Source organism: Pelodiscus sinensis, chromosome 21 (assembly GCF_049634645.1).
Source record: "Pelodiscus sinensis isolate JC-2024 chromosome 21, ASM4963464v1, whole genome shotgun sequence".
In the NCBI taxonomy this organism is placed as follows: Eukaryota; Metazoa; Chordata; order Testudines; family Trionychidae; genus Pelodiscus; species Pelodiscus sinensis.
In genome coordinates this window covers 4,829,399-4,849,293 of record NC_134731.1, presented here as the reverse complement: position 1 = coordinate 4,849,293, position 19,895 = coordinate 4,829,399, and the positions used below count along the sequence as shown (strand labels likewise).

Sequence of the window (19,895 nt, the reverse complement as noted above, 5' to 3'; positions counted from 1 at the left end):
CAATGGCAACCTCCAAGAGTTTTGTGCTACTTTGAGCCACCCCTGCAATGGGCACATGCGCAGCCTGGCGTGTTGCACCACATAAGTACACGCCGCCATGTGGCCTAGGAGCCTCATACAGGTCCTTGCCGTTGTAGCTCCACTACCAGCGAGCGGACAGCAAGGAATCTGTCCCTCAGTAGAGATGCCTTTCCCGCGTGCGAGTCTAGATGGGCCCCCACGAAGTCTATCACCTGCATGAGGTCTAATGAGGATTTGGAGTCATTTATGAGTAGGCCGAGGCTCCCGAACAATGCCCTCGCCCATGTGACATGATCTAGCACCTGTTCTTGAGACGTGCCCCTTATCAGCCAATCGTCCAGGTATGGAAACACTTGGACCTTGTGCCGCCGCAGAAACGTGGCTACCACCATCATACATTTGGTAAACACCCTCGGGGCTGTACACAGCCCAAATAGGAGGACCGTAAACTGGAAATGGTCCTGTCCCACCACGAACCGTAGGAACTTTATGTGACTTGGAAAAATCGAAATGTGGAAGTATGCATCTTTGAGATCGAGACCAGCGTACCAGTCCCCCTTTTGGAGCGATGGGATGATGCAAGCCAGCGTCACCCATCCTGAACTTTGCTTTTCTTATGAAGGCGTTCAGGTTTTGTAGGTCTAATATGGGACGCATGCCCCCCTTCACGGTGAGTACCAGGAAATAGCGGAAGTAGAAACCCTTTCCCCTCATCTCTGGGGGCACTCTTTCTATAGCCCCTAGTACTAGCAGGTTGGACACCTCCTGCCGGAGGAGTGTCTCGTGAGATGGGTCCCTGAAAAGGGACAGGGAGGGGGGGTGGGAGGCAGGGTAGGAAAGGAAGGGGATAGTATACCCCTGCTTTACCAGGTCTAGGACACAGCGGTCCGACGTGATCTTTACCCATTCCTGGTAAAAGAGAGAGAGACGGTCCCCAAAGGGTGGCTAGATAGGTGCGTCTGGTACTCTGCTCTCCGGCGTACCTTCAAAATGAAGGCTCTTACCGGCACTGGGAATTGTTGCTGGTGCTGGGCCGAGGTCTGCACCTTGCCCAGAGAGTCCCACGGCCCAGCTGTCGGAGCCTGCTGGGGGGCTCTAGAGCCCTGCGCCGGTGTGGTCCGCCCCTGTGGCACCAGGCCCTCTCCTTCCTCCATGGCCATCTCAATGAGGTCTCGGGCTGCCTCAAAAGTTTCTGGGGTGGAGGGACGACGGACCTCCCCAATCCCCGCGGCCTGCCCCGGGCTCCTGCCCTTGTCTGGGCTGCGCCTCTTCTTTGAGGCCTTAGAAGACAGGTGCCCCTCCTTAGGGCGCACCTTCTAGGCACTCCCCTCCGTTGAGTGTCCCCTCAAGCCTTTGGAGCCTCTCGGAGCCAGGGACTGCGATGGTGCCTTATCGGCCTCTGACTGGTGCTTGGCCGACACGGGTGCCACTGATGGCGCGCTGCGGATGGAGTGGGGGCACTCCTCGCCTTGCGGCTGCAGTGCCAACTCCATTAATAGGAGTTTCAACCGGGAGTCCCTCTCTTTCTTGGTCTGGGGCTTAAAACTCTTACAAATAGAGCAGCTTTCTGCTCGATGGGCTTCTCCCAGGCACTTCAGGCAGTCTGAGTGAGGATCTCCACAGGGCATAGGTTTTGAGCAGGAAGCACAGGGTTTAAAGCCCTGGGGCTCTGGCATGCCCTCCCCTCACGGGGAGAGTCCCGCTGTGCTCCCCTATCTAACTAATTACACTATTTACAGTACTTAACAGCTACTTAGCTAGATACAACCACAAATTTAACTAGAGTACAACAAATAAAGGAAATACAACTGCTAAGAGATAGGCTAATAGCCTGAAAGCATGCTCCAGCTACAGTCAGGGGCGGTAAGAAGGAACTGAGGGGGTGGAGGGGCCAGCAGGGGTATATATGCACCGGTATACCTCCGCCACTCCAGGGGGCTCCCTGCTGGCCCTATGGATGCTGCTAAGGGAAAAAAGCTCTGGAATCCGTGCATGCGGCGCGCGTACACCTAATCAGAATGGACATGAGCAAGCACTCGAAGAAGAAAACTGGGTTTTGGTTCTTGCGTTTTCCACTGACTAGCTTTGGCCAAGTCACTTCCTCTCCCGCTCTAGTCTAGTCTAGTCTATCTAGAATGTAAGCTCTTTGGGGCCAGAACTCTCTCAGAGCTTGTCTATATGGTAGGAATGTAAAATCCAGTTTAATCGGTAACTGGTTAAATGTTACATTTAACTGGTTAACCGATTAAGCAGGATCCTGCAGGTGGGGAACTGCTTCAGTTTGGCTGGAGCAGCACCCATCCCACAGGCCTGCTGACTCGGGCAGCCCCACGGGGCTGCCAGCTGTTGGCGTCTTGCAGTGAGCCCAATGGGACTGCTCCCAGGTGCAGGTTAACTGGTTACTGTAAGTATCACCAGGCAATGGTGATGCTTAACAGCTAACTGGCTACCCATTCTCATCCCTATTGTAAAGGGGTAAAGCAGACTGTGAATTTAAACCTTCTAGTTACGCCTATGCAGCTCCCCCACATGGGCACTCTTATTCCAGCATAAGAGACTCCTTGAGGTTAGTTTATTGTTTCTCTGAAAGCAGTTTTAGACCTAGTAGATCTTGGCGCCTCTGACAGGTGATCCTGACTGGTTTGGCCAGGAAGCTATCAAGTGCTGGCACTTTTGTTGCCCCTCCACCCACTGTCATACTGCTCCTGCTCTCTGCCATGGAGCTGTCCCCTTGAGAGTCTCTTGCTTCCTGTGCACAGTATGGGAGAGAAAAGGGGGGGCACTGATGTCAAGGTGTCCCTCCTCCCCCCACTTCTGTACCCTATCGCCACACAGAGAGAAGAGGATGGAGGGAGCTCAGTAATGCAAATCTGTCACTCTCGCACATTGTGTGTGTCTGTCATTCTCACAAACACACATAGTCCTTCCCTCTCATCTCCTGACCCAACACACACGTGGGTTGTTGTTTGTACTTTTACTGCTTGCAAAGTGAGTTATTTTTGGTTTTTGACTAGTCTGTGCATTTCATCATTTTCATTTCTCTCTTACACTTACATTTAATTCTTTGAGTAGTGAGTTCTAAAATGCCTAACCTGTTATGGCTGGAGTCATCCCTGTGGTAACTGCGGCTCCTGGAAGTGGCTGGCGTGTCCCTGCAGCCCCTGAAAGAGACAGAGAAGGGGGTCCCCACATTCTGTCCTTGCCTGCAGACGCCTCTCCTGCAGCTCCCATTGATCAATAATGGGGAACCGTGGCCAGTAGAAGCTGTGGGCTCAGTGCCTGTAGATGAGGGGCAGCACATGGTGCCATTGCTGTACATGCCAGCTGCTTTCAGGAGTGGTGCAGGGCCAGGGCAGGAGTAAGCCTGCATCAACCTTACTGCTCCACCAGCCGGAAGCCATCTCAGTTAAGTAATACTCAGCCAGAGGCTGCTTCCTGAACCCCTGTCCAAGCCCTGACCCCCCTCTGCACCCAATCTCCTGTCCCAGACAAGAGTCCCCATGCACCCAAAACTCCTTCCCAGAGCTTGCACCCTGAAACCCCTCCTGGACCCAAAACCCCCACCCTGGAGCCCCTCTCATGCTCCAAATTCCTTGGCCCAAGACCAGAGTCGGCACCTCTACCCCAATCTGGTGAAAGTGAGTGATGATGGGGAGGAAAGGGGATGTAGTGAGCAGGGTGAGGCCTCAGAGAAGGGGCAGGAAGGAAATGGGACAAGGGTATTTGGGTTTGAGGTAGATCTTACATTGCACTTACATTGAAAAAGTCATCTTGTGATTAAAAGGTTGGAGACCACTGGCCTAGTCTACGCTACCATGGGTTGTTAACCTAAGCTAAGCAATTTCAGCTACACGAATAACTTAGGTTGTTTCCCATGGTATCTTCACTGCAGTAAGTTGACAGTAGAGATATCTGGGTGTAAACAACTAACCATTTAACCAATAAGCGGATGCTAATTGGTTAACAGTGTCCGTTATAAGGATGTGAACAACTAGTCGACTAACTGATAAGCAAATGCTTATCAGATAATCAACAGGCTAGTCGACTAGTCACTTCCCTGCTTTGCTGCCTCTCTCAGGAAGAGGCAGCAAGGAGGGGAAGAAGAGGAGATACTTCAAAGCAGCAGTGCCACGTGGAGCCAGTGGTGAGACCCCGGGCTCCATGCAGCATTACCACTTTGAAATACCACATGCAGCCAGCGGGGCCAGCTGGGGGGCTCCCCAGGGCATTTCAAAGCGGCAGCGCCACGTGAACCCCAGGGTCAGCGGGGGAGTCTCCCCCGCTGACCCTGGGTTCCACGGGTGCTTTTGCCTTTGAAGTTTAGCAACAGTTGCTACACTTCAAAGGCGGAGGTGCCCTATCGACTATCAAATAGTCAATGCAAAATGCATCGACTATTCGATTAGTCAGTTCCTCAATATTTAACATCCCTGTCCATTATTCTCAGCGAAGCCACCTCCCTGGGAACCAGGCAGGCAAGGGGTGTCTGCTTTGCTCCCCGGGAGCCAGGCTGGCAGGGGCTAGCAGCCCGGTCCTAGGGAAGCTTCGCTGCAGACTCTGCTTTATATTGTAGAGCCCACTGTGTGGGTAACCATGTAATCGCTGAGATTTTCAGCAATTACGTGATTACCCTGTTACATGATTTTTAACATTCCCAGTCCACAGTTGATGCGCTCTTTTCAATTCTGCTTACTCTTCTCGTTTTAGTGGTGTACTGGAATCAACAGGAGAGCGTTTGGTGTAGGAATGTCAACATGTAGTCAACTACACAATTAATCAATAAGCCTGCCCCCCCATGCTACTGCTTTTCTATCAGAGGCAGCAGTGCGTTGTGGGGGGAGTAGGGGAGGCTGCGGTGAAGCAGACTCTGTCTGTGAGGGGTCTGAGTTCAGAGGCAGCAGCGCAGGACATCAGGCAACCAGTCTGCATGGGGAGTTGGTTTTTAAACTGGTTCCCCTCACAGACAGGCTCCCACCTGCCAGCCTGTGCTACTGCCTCTGATACAGAGGCACCAGCGCGAGGTAGCAGGGGGCTTCCAGAGAGTGGGGCCGAGAGCACACTGGCTGCCAACCTTGCTCCCAGGGACTATCAAATAGTTGTGTAACCACTAAAGTTTCATGCAGTTACATGACCATTCAATTACACAATATCTAACATCCCTAGTTCATGGGTTGATTTATTTAATCTATACTAGACGCAATTGACACACACATCCCCACCCATTGATCCAGCCGGTAGAGAAGACATGCCCTAAGTTAAGGTGGAAAAGTCACTTTTATTCCAGAATTGGAGTTTCCACCCAAGAAGCCAAAGTGCTATAACTACTGTGATTATGGAGCTGAATGTAACTGGTACAACTGGGAAGAACTCCTGTGTAGAGAAGCCCTTACTACATGTTAGTACACTGCCCAGCACATCTGGGCTCTAAGCTTGTTTGTATTATAACAGTACTTTCAAAAGTAGTCTGTCTATGGGAGACCTTAGATTTGCCCAACACTCCGAGTTTTGTTCTACTATCATCTCACAGGAAAGCTGGTTGAAAGAACACAAGAGACTCCTGTAAATGAAAGGGTCTTTCTTTGATCCTTCAGAGAGAGATTCAATCCTGCAGTTCCATAAAGCACAGCTGGAACACAGGGAGGGAATTGATTCCTATGAACAGCTAAAACCCTGCAAAACCAATCGTATTTCATGTCACTCAAGCAGAGCTCTCTTTCAGAATAAAATAACTGAATCAACTAGTACAGCTGTCAGGTCAGGATCCAACACAGTTCTTCCAAAGACATTGCAAGTGAAACCACTACTGCCTTATGGGAGGTGTTTCCATGGGGGCAGGAGAGGAATGAAACCCAACAAGACTGCAAAAAGGAATGATCTTGTTCTGTCTCAGCTTAAGCTTGATTTTAATGCCTGGCTCACCTTAAACGTTTCCCAACTTTGTAAACTGGTTTCAAAATCAGACCCAATTTTGCAGGAGAGATTTAAGGAGGCGCTGACAGCCATTTATCTTCCTGGCAGAGTTCAAACCTTCTTCCTTCCATTTTATTGCTATCATCATCATATATGTTTTGGAGACACAGGCCATTGGGAGGACTGGCTGCAAGCCTCCAGACTCACGGCTTGGCACAAGATAAGCTCTTCATTAAAGGCCGATTACCAGTGTGTTTCAAAAGATGTTAGATACAGTAACTCAATTGCAGGCTGCAATTGCATTATGACAGAACAGCCAAACAAGCACTGAGGACAAACGCATGCTAAACAGCTTGTGTGGGAAGAATATTTTTGGTCTCTGGCTGGTAGTTTGCATCAAGCACCTTAATAGGCCAATAATATTAAAGTTCTGTTTTCCCTGAGGGGTTATTTAGAATTTCCAACATATAGGAGAATGCATGGACCAGATCATCTAGGTGTGGATACAAGAAGAATAACTCTTTGATTATTCATAAGCTAATGATACAGAAAATCTCCCCAGCAAGGCAGGAACCACATATTTCCTCAGAGGCTAACAGGCCTGACAGAGTCCACTGAAAGTCAGGAGACTGTCAGAGCAAGGGAGGAAAGTAAGGATATGCTCAGCTCCCAGTGTCCAGGGGAGTGACTCAGGAGACTGTCAGCTGGAGAGGTGGCCTCCGAGGACCTGAAACACACAGTGTTTTTTATGGTAGATCAAACATAACATCCTGAATCGTACCCAGCAATTAACAGGGGACCCATGCTTGTAATACAGCCAAGGAAATTGGCAGCACTAACTGAAACTTCCCAGTGGACCTCCAGGAGGAGCGCACTGCACCAACCCACTACGGGAGGTCACAAAGGTTCACCGTACAAAGCATTAACTGTCAGCAAGAGAACAGAACGGAATATTCAAGAAAACTGCATCACCCACAACAGGGAGACAAACCAGCCTGGGGATTTTATTTGCTTCTCAAAAGCAACAGGAGCCTGTAGGCTGGGGCTTTCCTGGAAATGAATGATTTGCTGGTACCGGTTGGATCTTCCTGATCTGGCACCCTCAGGACCGGACCCTTCCTAAATGAGGAAATTTGCCAGATTAGGGGAGTTCCCCTGCCACTGGCTTCCCAGCCCACTGCCTCTCCCTGTGGCTGGCTCAGCTGCAGCCCTGCTGCTGCTGGGCTCAGGCACAGTGGTCTGGCTAGAGCTCTCTGGATATGCAGCTCCCCAGCCACCACGGCCCTGCTGCGCCCTACCTGAACTCCCCAGGAACGGGGCTTCCTGCCCTGGTGAGGGTAGTGGGGGTGCTGTCTGCTTTGTAACCCGGGGTTCCCCTGCGCTGTGATGCATGATTCCCACTGATTCACCCACATGTGGATTGGCCCAGACACCTAGTCCCAGCTTGAGCAGATGACAAGGCTCTTCCCAGGGGGAGAGACAAACGAAGGGAGGCAGAGCTGGGGGGTAGGGCCTGGGAGCTGGCAGTTTTTGCAGGGAAAACATGAAAAGAGGAGACTAAGCAGAGTGCTGGGAGTTGAGGGGCCTATGCACCCCTACCCCAAGGGGTCTAGGGCTGCCAGCCCGACTCCTTATGTCTGTGCTGTATCCTGAAGAAGCAATAAACCCTCTCTAGTCTACTGGCTGGCGGAGTCTCATCTTGCTGCTATGGGGGTGCAGGATAAGGGGGATCCCCGATGCGATGTCACAGCCTCACTGCTGCTGTGCCTTGCTGGGGGCTCCTCAAAGACCGGGTTTCCCAGCCCCACTACTGCCCTGGGCTCCCCAAGGACGGGGCTTATCGGCTGCTGGTGGCCCCGCTGCTGCTGTGCTCCCTGGGAACAGGGCCTCTCAGCCCTGCTGCTGCCCCTGCCCGGCTCGGGGAGTCCGGGATGGGGTCTCCAGCTGCCATTGGCCCCAGTGGTGGGGCTCCCCTGGAACCATATGTCTTTTCTGTAACCATATGGAAGGCCTAAAGCCTGCCTCTGCATCCAGATTGAAGAGCAGCAGCCATTAGCTGTAAAGCTTGGAGCCATATACTCACATTCAATCTAAATTGCATTAAAATAGTGTCACACCAGGCTGTTCAGAAGGAGATTCCATCCTAATGGCACCTACTATCACCAGATTATAAGAAACAGATCTCAAGGTGGGTAAAGAAAATGAAGTTTAACAGCATTTTGTCTGGCAAGAAACTGTTTATCAATAGTTGAAGTTGTGGAATCCTCATTCTATGATTACAGTCCTCACTTTTCTATTGTTTGTCTGTACAAGTTCTGTCTGGTTTTTAATGTTTCTGACTTCTGTATAATTAATTTTGCTAGGTGTAAATCAACGAAGGTGGCACATCAGCCACCAAATCAGAGGCTTATTTAACTGCTCATCCACTAATGTGATCTGTGCATCAAATGCCAGCAATGCCCCACTGCAATGTATATTGGCCAAACTGGACAGTCTCTACAGGAAAGAATTAATGGACACAAATCAGATATCCGAAAAGGCAACAAACAAAAACCTGTTGGAGAACACTTATCTTCCTGGACACTCATTAATGGATCTCCAAGTCGCTGTTTTGTTCCAGACCAATTCCACAAGCCAAATACACAGAGAAGGGTTGGAACTTAACTTCATTCACAAGTTTAATTCTTATGCAAATAGTATGAATCGGGATATCGGATGGCTCGCACATTATCAACCAACCAAACAATGAAGGTGCTAATAGTTCTTGATGTCTGTGTAGAATCTGGTGTTGGTCATCTTCCTTTCCAAGTGCAAACTAATGCTTCTTATCAGCCTCTTGTAACCATTTAGTCATTAAGGTGCTACTAGACTATTTGTTGTTGTTTAAGTTTTTCCTGTTACAGACTAACTTGGCTACCCCCTGAAACTTATTTCCTCGCTGTCTCTTTTTTTTCCCTCTCCGCCTCCCCCCCCTTCCTGCCCCTTGTTCCTCCTTCCCTTATTTATTCTTGGATCTGGACTTCCAACACTCCTGTCATCTGAAGAAGTGGGCTGTGCCCACAAAAGCTCAAGATACTATCTACATGTTTTGTTAGTCTTTAAGGTGCTATTAGACTATTTGTTGTTTTTTAAGTTTTTCCTGTTACAGACTAACTCAGCTACCCCTCTGAAGGATAGGATTGGTTAGGTAATTCTGTGACAGTATGTTACGACTGATTAGTAAAATTATAGTAAAATAATGGTTATGGTATAGCTAAGCAAAACTTAGGTTTCACTATTTAAACCAGGGCCCAAAAGGAAATTCTTTGGGAACCAACTCTAGGACATAGCTCCAAGATCACTGCTGCTAGACCTCAACCCTGTGCCAATGGCCGTGCTGAAACTGGAGTCCCCCCAGACAGACCTGATCCTGACTCGCCAGGAAGATGAGTTCATCTGTCTCACTGGGAGTTGTGAGAACTGTATACCTGGTGTGTGCATGCTGTTTTTGATGACTGTTAATAAATAGAGATTAAGTAGGATATTACTGCATAAGGCTCTTTCACTGGTAAAAGACCCCACAAACTCACGAAGTGTAAGGTTACGCCTAAGACTGCAGAAGAGTGCCTATACTGTAACGGTTATGCCTGAGCCCTAGGAACAAGTGAGTGTGGGTGCCCCTAGAATGTATAATTGTGTGGGTAACACCCTTGTTGCCAGACTCCAGGATGGCTCACAATCCCCAGCACCGGGACTCTCTGGTCCAGCAATATCCGGATCACAGATGTTGCCAGACAAGAGAGTCCTGGATTTAAGAGGTTTAACCTGTATTAAACTCCTCTACATGTTTGTTAATTGTCAGAGATACCCGCTCCCGGCGATGTCCTCTCTATTTTTTCCATCCATGTACGGAATGTTATGTACACTGAGCATGTGTGAATGTACACCACCAGTAGGAACACATGCCGCCAGCTCTGGCCACCTGTGGGCACTTGCTAATCAGCTGGGAGGCACCTGAATTTCTCCTGGATGGCTGCCCAAGGGCACAGCTTAAAGGGAACACTGCCCCACAACCCTGAGCCTGATCTCACCTATTTGCAGGAGCAGCCATATGATTTATAAGCTTCTTTAATAAACCTTTAACTGTTTAAGCTTTAACCTGACTCCTTCAGTTGCTGTAACAGAACCAAGCACAATTTAAAAGAACTCCAGCCGGTCATAAGGGACAGGTATAGGGAGAGCTTGGGCGTTTTGGATTGTGTCACTCCCAGGTGACAGATCCGTTGGGGCATCTCTCAGTCTTCCCTAGACTGCCCGCTGTGAAGGGATCCTGTATCCTAGCAGCTAAAATCTGAGATGTAATAAGCTCTTCCTATTAACTTGGGGCATCTGTCAGCCTGTTGGCTGCCCTCCGCGACGGGACCCCGTCCTAGCGGTAAAGGCACGGACGTTAAACCTTTTCTCAGTAACACACACACACACACACACTGCCCTGACCGTTGGCTGACAGTCTCCTGAGCACTTATTAGACATATACCATTGTCACGTTATTGGATTTTGAGGGGAGCAGCCGGGTCACTGCTGCACGCATAGGGGGGTGTTTGCCACAAAAGTGATACAAAGGGAGCCATGTGAGGTGTCAAACAAAAGCTTACTATCTACTGGTTCTGTATATGCTCTTCATATATCTGTGTAATGTCTGGGGGTGGAGTTATGAATATGTACTCTATATGGAGACTGGAAATTTCTCTATATGTTGTTGAGTGATGGGCCAGGAATGTTTGCCTATTGACATGCTAATGAACAAGTCTCCAGGGAACAACGGATCTCTGGAGGTCAAAGACACACCTGGGCACTGGCCATGTGACTCTAGCCAGCTTGGAAGAAACCTGGAAGGAGGGATAAATAGGCCATGTGGCTGACTCCATGTTGGTCTTCAGATCTGCTTCTGACCCCATATGCAGCCTCTCAGGGAACCAGGAGCCGGGAAGAACTGTGGACCCATCCTGACATAGGATGCACACCAAGGACTTTTAAGCCAGCAGTTATAACATCTTTGCTGCAAGCCTGCATTGAGAACTGGGAGATTCGATGCATGTAATGTATGATACTTTAGCAACCTTACTCTCATGCTTTTCTTTCTTGTAGTAATAAACCTTTAGATTGTAGATTGGTTTAGCATGATTTGTGGGTAAGATCCAGAGTGTAAATTGACCTGGGATCTGTGGCTGGTTTCTTAGAACCGGACAGAACTTGTTCGGGGAAGGTGAGATTGGGCTCTAAAACCCCCTCACCTGTTTATGAGGCCCGGGGCCATCTGGGGCACGGATATTGCTGGGATGTCGGAGGGGTTTGGCTCATGAGGCTTCAGGCAGGCAGCTGAAGCGCTCTGTGGAACTGGTTTGTAGCCTGTTTGGAAAGGTCTCCAGTTCGGGGGCTGTAAGGAGCCCCAAATTTGAGCAATTCGCTCTGAGCGGACACCCTCAGCTGTGCCCAGACCTGGCCTGGTCTGTCACAACCATCCCCAGTTATAGTCAGGCACCTTCTAGGGCACCTCTGACACTTCGTGATCTCTCAGCTAGCTGGCCGGCTGGCCTCAGGAGGCCTGATCTGCTAGAGCAAGTTGTCTCAGACACTTCATGTAATGAAACAGAGAAGTTGTCTTTGCATGCTAGACACAATGGCCTGGCTCCACTTTTCCCATTTTCCACTGCACAAACCACTCCTCTGACTGCCATAACCCCACTACACTGCACAGCTGCTTGCATGGCAGAGTAACATCAGGAGATTTTTTCCATGCATTGGTGAAGCTTCTTTGAATGCAAGTTAGCAACCAGCCCACACAGTCAAAGATGAGCCAGCATCATACACAACAAGCCAGCTCTTTTGTATCCCCAATGTGGCTCTGCATGGCTCCCATTTTGAGCCGCTGCTGCACTGGAGTCATTTACATTCACCATCCTCCAACTGCAGGATGGAAGAGAGGAGAAAAGGAAAGAAAAACCACGCAGGATGGGACAGAAGCCGCCAAAGGTGGCATCTCTTTTTAATGAGCTGGCTTTCCAGTGATCCTTTCCCAGGCTCAAGCACAAGGGAGATGCTTTTTGAATATCAGATGGTGACTGACACATTACTAGTCCCATGAAGCAGAATGAAACTTAAACAGTGAATGACAGCATTTCTTCCTCCACTAAAAAGGCTGCAAAGACAGTAACTAGGAAACCCGGGGCAGGATGGCAAAGACAGAGACAGTGTGCTAAGTATCAGCCCAGTCCTGGAGAATCAGTTCTGTCATTCCACAGTGCCCTCATCATCCCCTGCTCTGCTGTGAGCCAACACATTATTAATTCATCAAGGAAACCAAGATCAGCAAGACACAGGAAATCTGACAGTCATCACTCATCACTCAGGAGCTAAAACGTGCCCTGCAGTTAAACTCTAGCCCATGACTAATCCCGTTTTTTTGGTTCAAGCCCTGGGTTTCCAGTTCACCTCCCATTGCAGTTGTACAAATGATTCTGAAGAGGTTTTCTTTATGGAGGGGAAAAGGGGGAGGGCAGAAAGCCAGCCCACAGCAGTGACCACTACAGTGTCTGGCTGCCCAGGAACAATCTAGCTTTGACATTCCAGGGATGGTTGGGTGAGGGTAACGCAAGTGGCTCAACTTCCCTTTCCCACCATCTTCTGGTTCCTATTTGGGTCACTTTTTCTACCTGCTTCTCCTGCCTCCAAAATATAAATACAGAAGTTTAAATTCTGCCCAGCATCTCTTGTAGCAATTCTCCCTCAAGCACAGAAACACAGTTATAAAGAAGGGTACATTCCTGGGCACCCAAATCTCACACCTAGGCACTGAAGCCAGTCCTCAGAACTGAGGACTGGTACTGACACACCTAAATGCTCTTTGCAACCTATTGCTACTGAAATACCTACATATAGATTCCCACGCTGTATCTAAATGTGATGCTCAGCCAACTGCTAGTGGACAGCCTACATCCAGATGCCAGACCTAGGTAGCCACACATGAAAATTAGGCCCAGCAAATTAAACAAAGGCTGAAAAGTTAGCTCAGTGGATGGAGGGACCAAGTGTGTGCATGAGTTGGGGGGAAGATTCTGGGCAGATTGTGAAAGAGAAGCAGATATGGTGGTGGGAAGGTATTAAGAGGTGGGTCTAAGACAGAAAAGGAGGAGAAGTAAATGGAGCTGCAAAGCCAGTGGTGCTACCCAAGAGATGTGCTGCAGCCTTCTGATCAAAACAGCTTCTCCTCCATCACCATTTTAATGTGCTCTGGAGACAATAGCTTAATGCACTGCAGACCCTTATTTTCAGAATATTTTCCCAACAGGATCCCAGTTTTCAGACACAGAAAAGGCCTAAGGGACCCCTCCCCAGCAGAAGTTTGTCTCGTCTCCAAGTAGGTGATGTGCCAGGAAGGTACTCTACTACCCTCTAGCAGATGGTTAAGAATCACTCCATTGCTGGAGTGCAATCCTCCTTTCCCACACTAGCTCTTCCTTAAACTGTCTGTACCAGACGGCACGTAAGGAAGAAGGGTTGTAAGGGTGTAATAAATTCCCTCCAAGAGAGGCAGGGAAGCACCTCCTACTTGTTCCCAATATGACCCAGTGCTTAGACGACATAACTTAAAGCCAAGGATTCTGGTTCTATTCTTGGCTCTCCCACACTGACTTCTTGGGTGATTTTGAGCCAGTCACTGGGGCTGGATTTTAAGAGACACTTGAGGAAGTTAATTGCCCACATCCCACTGAAGGGTGTTGAGGCCTAACTCTCAGAGCTTTAGAGCTGAACTGTCCAAAACATCGGTGTGCTTCAGCTACACAGCATGTAAATAGCCATAACAAAGCTTAACCATTTTTGCAAAGCACTTTGAGATGTGAAAATGAAAGGCCCTACATATGGTAAGTGCACAGTACTGCTGCACCTTATACAGTACTTCTGTATAAGTACTGTATAAGGTGCAGCAGAGAAGGAGTACTTCAAAGTGGCAACACCACACAACTGTGCAGCACTGCCACTTTGAAACCCCAATGCGGGACTCTTGTGCATTTCAAAGCAGGCACTCTGCATGCAGCCCAGAGTCAGCGGGACTTCCCGCTGGCCTGGGTTGTAGGCGGAGTTCCGCATTCCTCCTTTGAAATGTACAAGAGCCCCAGCAAGGCTCCCAAACCTCCCAAAGTCCTAACTTCCCACAGTCCTGCCTTAGCTGGCACCAGGCTCACTAAGGGAAGGATTTTCCATGGTGCAGGAGGGGAAGAAAGGGGAGTCTAAGGGGTTATTCCACAGTCCTGGTCAGGAATACAGAAGGGACAAACAGAACTGTGCAGTTTTCAAACATTCACTGGCCTCTGTTATACCAACTAAACAAGTGAGACCATATGGGCAGTGGTTATCTCCTCTCCTCATTTCTCTAGCCCTCTCCTCTGCAGGAATCATAGAGCTGGTAGTTCCCTGGCTTGTGTTAAGTAGGAGGTCCAGTAAGATGATCATAATGGTCCCTTCTGGCCTCTCTCATTTAGAAAGCCCCGAAGACTGGGATCCTCTGTGTAAGGGTCTGCTCTTCCCACTGGAAACACTGCTAGCTTTTCAGAACTTCATTTTTTTTTTAAATCAGCAAAACTGACATTAATCCACGTGAGCTATGATGGACATAAGCATCTGTATTAGTGACTTCCCTGGCAGCCTGCTCTACTGTCATTCAGCAGCTCATTTTCAACAAGTCTCTTACTGGTCCCACGAAGCTTGTGAGCACGTCCATCACTGGAGACAGGATAGTCACGGACAGTGATCAACCACTCCTTGGAGTGGGTCACTACACAGAGGATAACATCTATGCATCTCGCTGGTGACTTTCTCAGCCTTAGGTGAAATTCAATGTATTAGGGATCATCTTTAAAGCCCAGCATGTCTTGGACCCTGTTATTAAAGGAAGTGAATTAAAAAAAACTTTTCGTTCTGAAAACACCAACTTAGGCCATTGAGACTTGTGAAAATTTTCCAATTTTTTCTTAAGCAAATTTTGTTGAAATTTAGAGAATATTGAAAAAAAATTGGTTGTGTCAAAATGACATTTTCTGATTCTGAAAATTGTTTCAACCACCTCCATCTACTACCCCGATAATGCACGAACTCCAGATCACACTACATTTTTGTGCAGCCAGACTCCTGCCCTGACCATAGCTTGTTGCTTGTGCTTTATTCTTTCTTTAATTGGAGAGACTTTAGGCCCAGTAAGCATTTAGGAGAGACACCCTAATGTCAAATCTGAGCTCTCTAATTTTTGATGGATATTGTAATAAGCCCCAAGATGAAAATCCTGGTTCTGTTAAAGTCAATGGTAAAAATTCTCTTGCTCAGTCAGCTAAGGCCTCTCTGGCTTTTGGAAAGGAGGAGGGATTTGACTGGGTAGCTTGACTTGAGTGAGTCCAGGACATCACCTGATGTGTTTCTGACATAGATGCTCACTAAGACTGACACTTTTTCATTTGTTATGTACATTTTGAGCATATGCAATTTAACCAGTGCACTCTTTCACCTACGTCTTTGTACTGATACCATTGCTTGCACTGTCACTCATCAGTGTGCTACCTCACCCTTCTCTCTTTGGAGACTCTCTCTTTTGTTGTACTGTACAGCACCAAGTCCGTTGTCATTGCTAAATAACTACTAGAACATGGATGTACTTGCAGACTATGCATGCATGTTAAAATGAGGCTTGCTGAAAATCTGCCTCTAAAATACAACATTGTTTTACATAGTCAATTTTAACTAGAAAATGATCCCCAACCCAAAACAGCAGCATGGTATATTGCTATACACATGTCAGCATATGGCATAACTTCATAAGGCAGACAGAAGAGCAACGCTGAGCTATGTACAAAACACAGATTTTAGGTTGAATTTAAACTACAACTCACCTTACTAGCGCCTGGGAGTAAGTGCAATTTGACATATGGATCAGCCAAACCATTATGATCCATTGGCTTCAGGCCCTGAAGAGGAGGGGAAAAAACAAGAAAGGTTACAACAATTACAACATAGGCCAGCTCTTTACTATTCAGACTGAGCAGCCTCTCTGTGTGACTTAGAATCCATTTTCTACATCAACAAATATACCCAACTAACAATTATGTCTTTTCCCTGGAACTGGTCAATGGGAATATATGACTACCATGGAGCCCAAGCTGTGCAGCAAAAAGCCAGACTCTTGGAAGTCAAATGCAGAGTACAATTCTGACCAAGAGAGAGCCTCTGGAAGACTTCTCTCACAGTACTTTGCATTGATTGTATTGCATCTCTGCTGTTAAAGTAACAGCCAATCCTGGCACCAATGTCACAATTAATTCAAGACTTAAGTAACTCAGCTCAGCAATTTTGGAGGTATAAAATTGCAGGGTTCTGCTGTTCTATAATTGCTTATGTGCAAACATACTTCTGCTGTTGTGTGGTACTTCTGTGCACAGGGTGAGAGGATGATGACACCTATCTAATCCCCATTATTAACACACAGTGTGAGGAAAGAACAGCCTTCAGAGAAGCAGGAAGCTGCTTTCTGCCCACCTGATACTTTATTTGCATTGAGACTCCTGAGGCAAGAAAGTATGTATATAATGAACCTCTCACAGCCCTTCATCGATTATAGATTATCATCAGAAAGACCGGGTTTACTCTGCAAATTCTGGTCGATACAAGTAATGTTGGCGTGAAGCCACTATAGTTAGTGCATCACTTCTGCACATGCATGCATGCTTGGCTATACACAACACTGAGGCAGTGACTCATCAGGAGTAATCACATCAACACACAGCGCTGTGCATTAGGAGTAAGTGTCCCATTGTGTCATCCGCCACTATCCAGTGCACTGTTTTTTGGAAATTCTGATAATGCATAGTGAGGCAAAAAAAATCGCTTGGGCCACCTTGACAGCACGAAGAATAGATTTAACTATGTGCTCAGCTGATGAGAAATGAAAATTGAATGAACTTTTGGTAGAATGAAAGACACTGGCATTGTTTACTCACAAGGTTGAATCTCAGTGGAAAAAAAAATCCCAGTTGTTATAGCTGCCTGCTGTGTCTTGCATAACATCTGTGAAGCAAATGGGGGTGTGGGGAGGGAGAAAGCTGCCACTGGGGTGGAGGGCAATTGGAAGTCTGCTAAATTTGAATAGCTAGACATAAAGGCTATAGAGCTCAGGAAGTTTTTGAAAGAGCACTTGAACTGTAAACCGCAGTAATGTGTTGCAGGGAAACTGTGTTCTACCGTGGTGGCTTTCAAACTTTTTTCCTTATGACCCAGTTGAAAAAAAATTATTGATGCCTGCAACCCAACACAATTTGACTAGAGTGTGGACTCCAGAGTGGAGCTGAGGATGAGCACTTTGGGCTATAGGAGGGGGCTCCAGCTTTGGGGGAAGTTGGGGTGGTAGCAGGAGGATCTTACCTGGAGTGACTCCCAGTCAGTGGTGCAGAGGGGTTGCTAAGGAAGCTTTCTGCTTCTCTTGGCACCTCAGACCATGCTGTGCCCCAGAAGAAGCCAGCAGCCGGTCCCCAGCCAATGGGAGTGTGGAGTTAGTGCTCAGGGCAGCAGCAGTGCATGGAGCCCTGTACACTCTCACCCCTCACCTAGGAGTGGGCCAGTTGCTGGCTGCTTCTGGGACACAGTGCAGTCTGTGGTGTCAGGACAGGCAGGTAGCTGCCTTATCACCCTCACTGGTCACCTGATCCCCCTGATCTCTCTCAAGCAATGAGAGCCAGAGCCTGATATTCCATGACCCAATACTGGGTCATGACCCGTAGTTTGAAAACTACTGGTCTACCTGGCCCTGCTATTCTGTGACCTGTTAGGAACTGTGTGGTGCTTGGTGTATTTATCTGACTATAACATGGTCAGTGCACCTGGTAATTTTCCAGTACTTGCTGTGCACTGGTGATTATACTGCATGTGTCACTGATCCTGTGAGTTGTGGCACATTGGACAATAACAGATAAGTGAGTGCTTTCAGAACTGCCAGGCACATCACAGCGAACATTGGAAAGTAATAAAGACGACTTTATTTTCTAAGTAACAGAATTGTATTCAGTAACAAACAACACAAAGAAAAATCTGTGAAATATAAAAGCAGGTATATTAAAAACTTACTTCATTAATGGAGCAGAAATTAACAAGGGGAAAGAACATTCCTGTTCATGTTACCTACGTCCAGCAACCTTGGGTCTTCCAGGTCAGTATATGTAAAGCAGTGGTTGCCCTTAATGTCCCCTCAGGTGGAGTGGGACAGGTAGGGATGTGGCCCCTGATACCATGTGAATGCTCAAGGGGGTGTAAACAGGTGCTACAATGGAGTCCTCCATGAACTGCATGGGCTCATCGGTTAATCCTAATGGTTACACACCACCCCTTCCCCCGCTGCCTCTGATACAGAGGCAGCAGAAGGGAGCAGATGGGAGCCAGTCCTTGCAGGGAGCCAGCTCCCCCCAAGCACTGGCTCTGTTGCGTCTGATACAGAGGCAGCAGCACAAGGGGGAGGCAGGTTGGCACATGCAGGAAATTTACAGCAGTTACATATTTATAAAATTAAATGCATTTTAACATCCCTAGGCCACACACTAACAGCTTAGGAAAAGCAAAGCACACATACCTGCACAAAACACTGCTAGACAACCTACTAGCAGAAACATATTCACTGCTGGTCAAGTGATTGCATACAATGAATAGGTGTATAAAGATCAAAGCCTGCTTATGGATAACTTAGAGCAGAAACATCGGACTAAATCCCTTGCATACAACAGCTACAACAAATAATCCACCCAGCTCCACACACTGTGCATGACCTTGGGGGGTATTTATTCTCAAATATCCTGGATTTTCAGAGCAAGAGTTCTGTCTGTCTCTGGTATGAGGGTTCTTGCAAGGAGCATGATGCTTCTTATGGGTTTCATGCATGTAATCTTCTCTCCATCAGAAAGAGCTATTAAAAAAGAAACAACCTATCCTAAAGGGAGCAAGTGGAAATAGCATTTTCATCTGCAGAGAAGTGAATTTTGCTTTTAAATCAGAGCCATAAAACTACCAGTTGAAGGGATGAAAATATCAGTGGTGAATCCAAACTAAATGGATTTGCTTGAACAATGCTGCATTTCAATTAATCTCTACCACCCAGCTAGTGAGGAACAAAATGAAAGCGAACCAGTAGAGAAAGGTGATCACATTAGTTATGGAGCCAATGCCCAATTGGCTTCTCAGCTCTGAAGCTAGGCACATAACGTACCACATAACAGCAGATCTCCTCTACTGTAAAACTTGGGGCCAGATTTTCAGCTAGTACAAACAATACCAATTGACACAAGTCAACCATCTCACCCTATGCATTCAAGAAGAGAATAATGGAGCAGCATGGTTGATAAGACACTGGCTTGAGAATTCAGTTAGGAGACCTGAGTTTTCTTCCCAGACCTGCAATCTTCCTTCCTGTTTCCCACCCTTTGTCTGTGTTGTCTATTGAAAGTATAAGCTCTCTGGGGAAAGGAATGTCTCTCATAGCTTTGTCTACACACAAACGTTCATCAGTTTAATTGTGAATGAAGAGTGGCCTACTTTGGTTTAGTTTAAACTTGTTCTCTGGCAACTTAAGGAAAAGTCAAATTGGAACAGGTTTAAGTTAAACTGAGACAAGCCATTCAAACCAAAATAAGAGCATTTTTTCACAGGGGCTAATCCAGTTTAACTAAAATAGGTTTAAATTTTCACCTTCATGTACACCTGTGCAACAAATTTCTTGTGCGGATAAGCCCCATGTGTTTGTGCAGTGCCTAGCATAACAGTGCTCCCTTCACAATTGCTAATAATAAAGGACAGGCTGGGAAAGACCAGGCTGGAGTGGGATAAAATAGGGGAGTTTTCACTCTCAGACAACACACATCAACGGCTCACCTGAGGAAGAAGAGCTGTGTCACTCAGCATGT

At 47.5% G+C, this 19,895-nt stretch overlaps 1 protein-coding gene across 1 annotated transcript in view; it reads right to left on the bottom strand.

Moving 5' to 3' along the window:
- DOC2B (double C2 domain beta) overlaps positions 1–19,895 on the bottom strand; it is a 192,921-nt gene that overhangs the window by 107,800 nt on the left and 65,226 nt on the right. Inside the window, exon 3 of the mRNA XM_075904663.1 lies at positions 15,849–15,923. Coding sequence (XP_075760778.1) covers positions 15,849–15,923 — 75 coding nt within the window. The remainder of the gene's footprint in view (positions 1–15,848; positions 15,924–19,895) is intronic.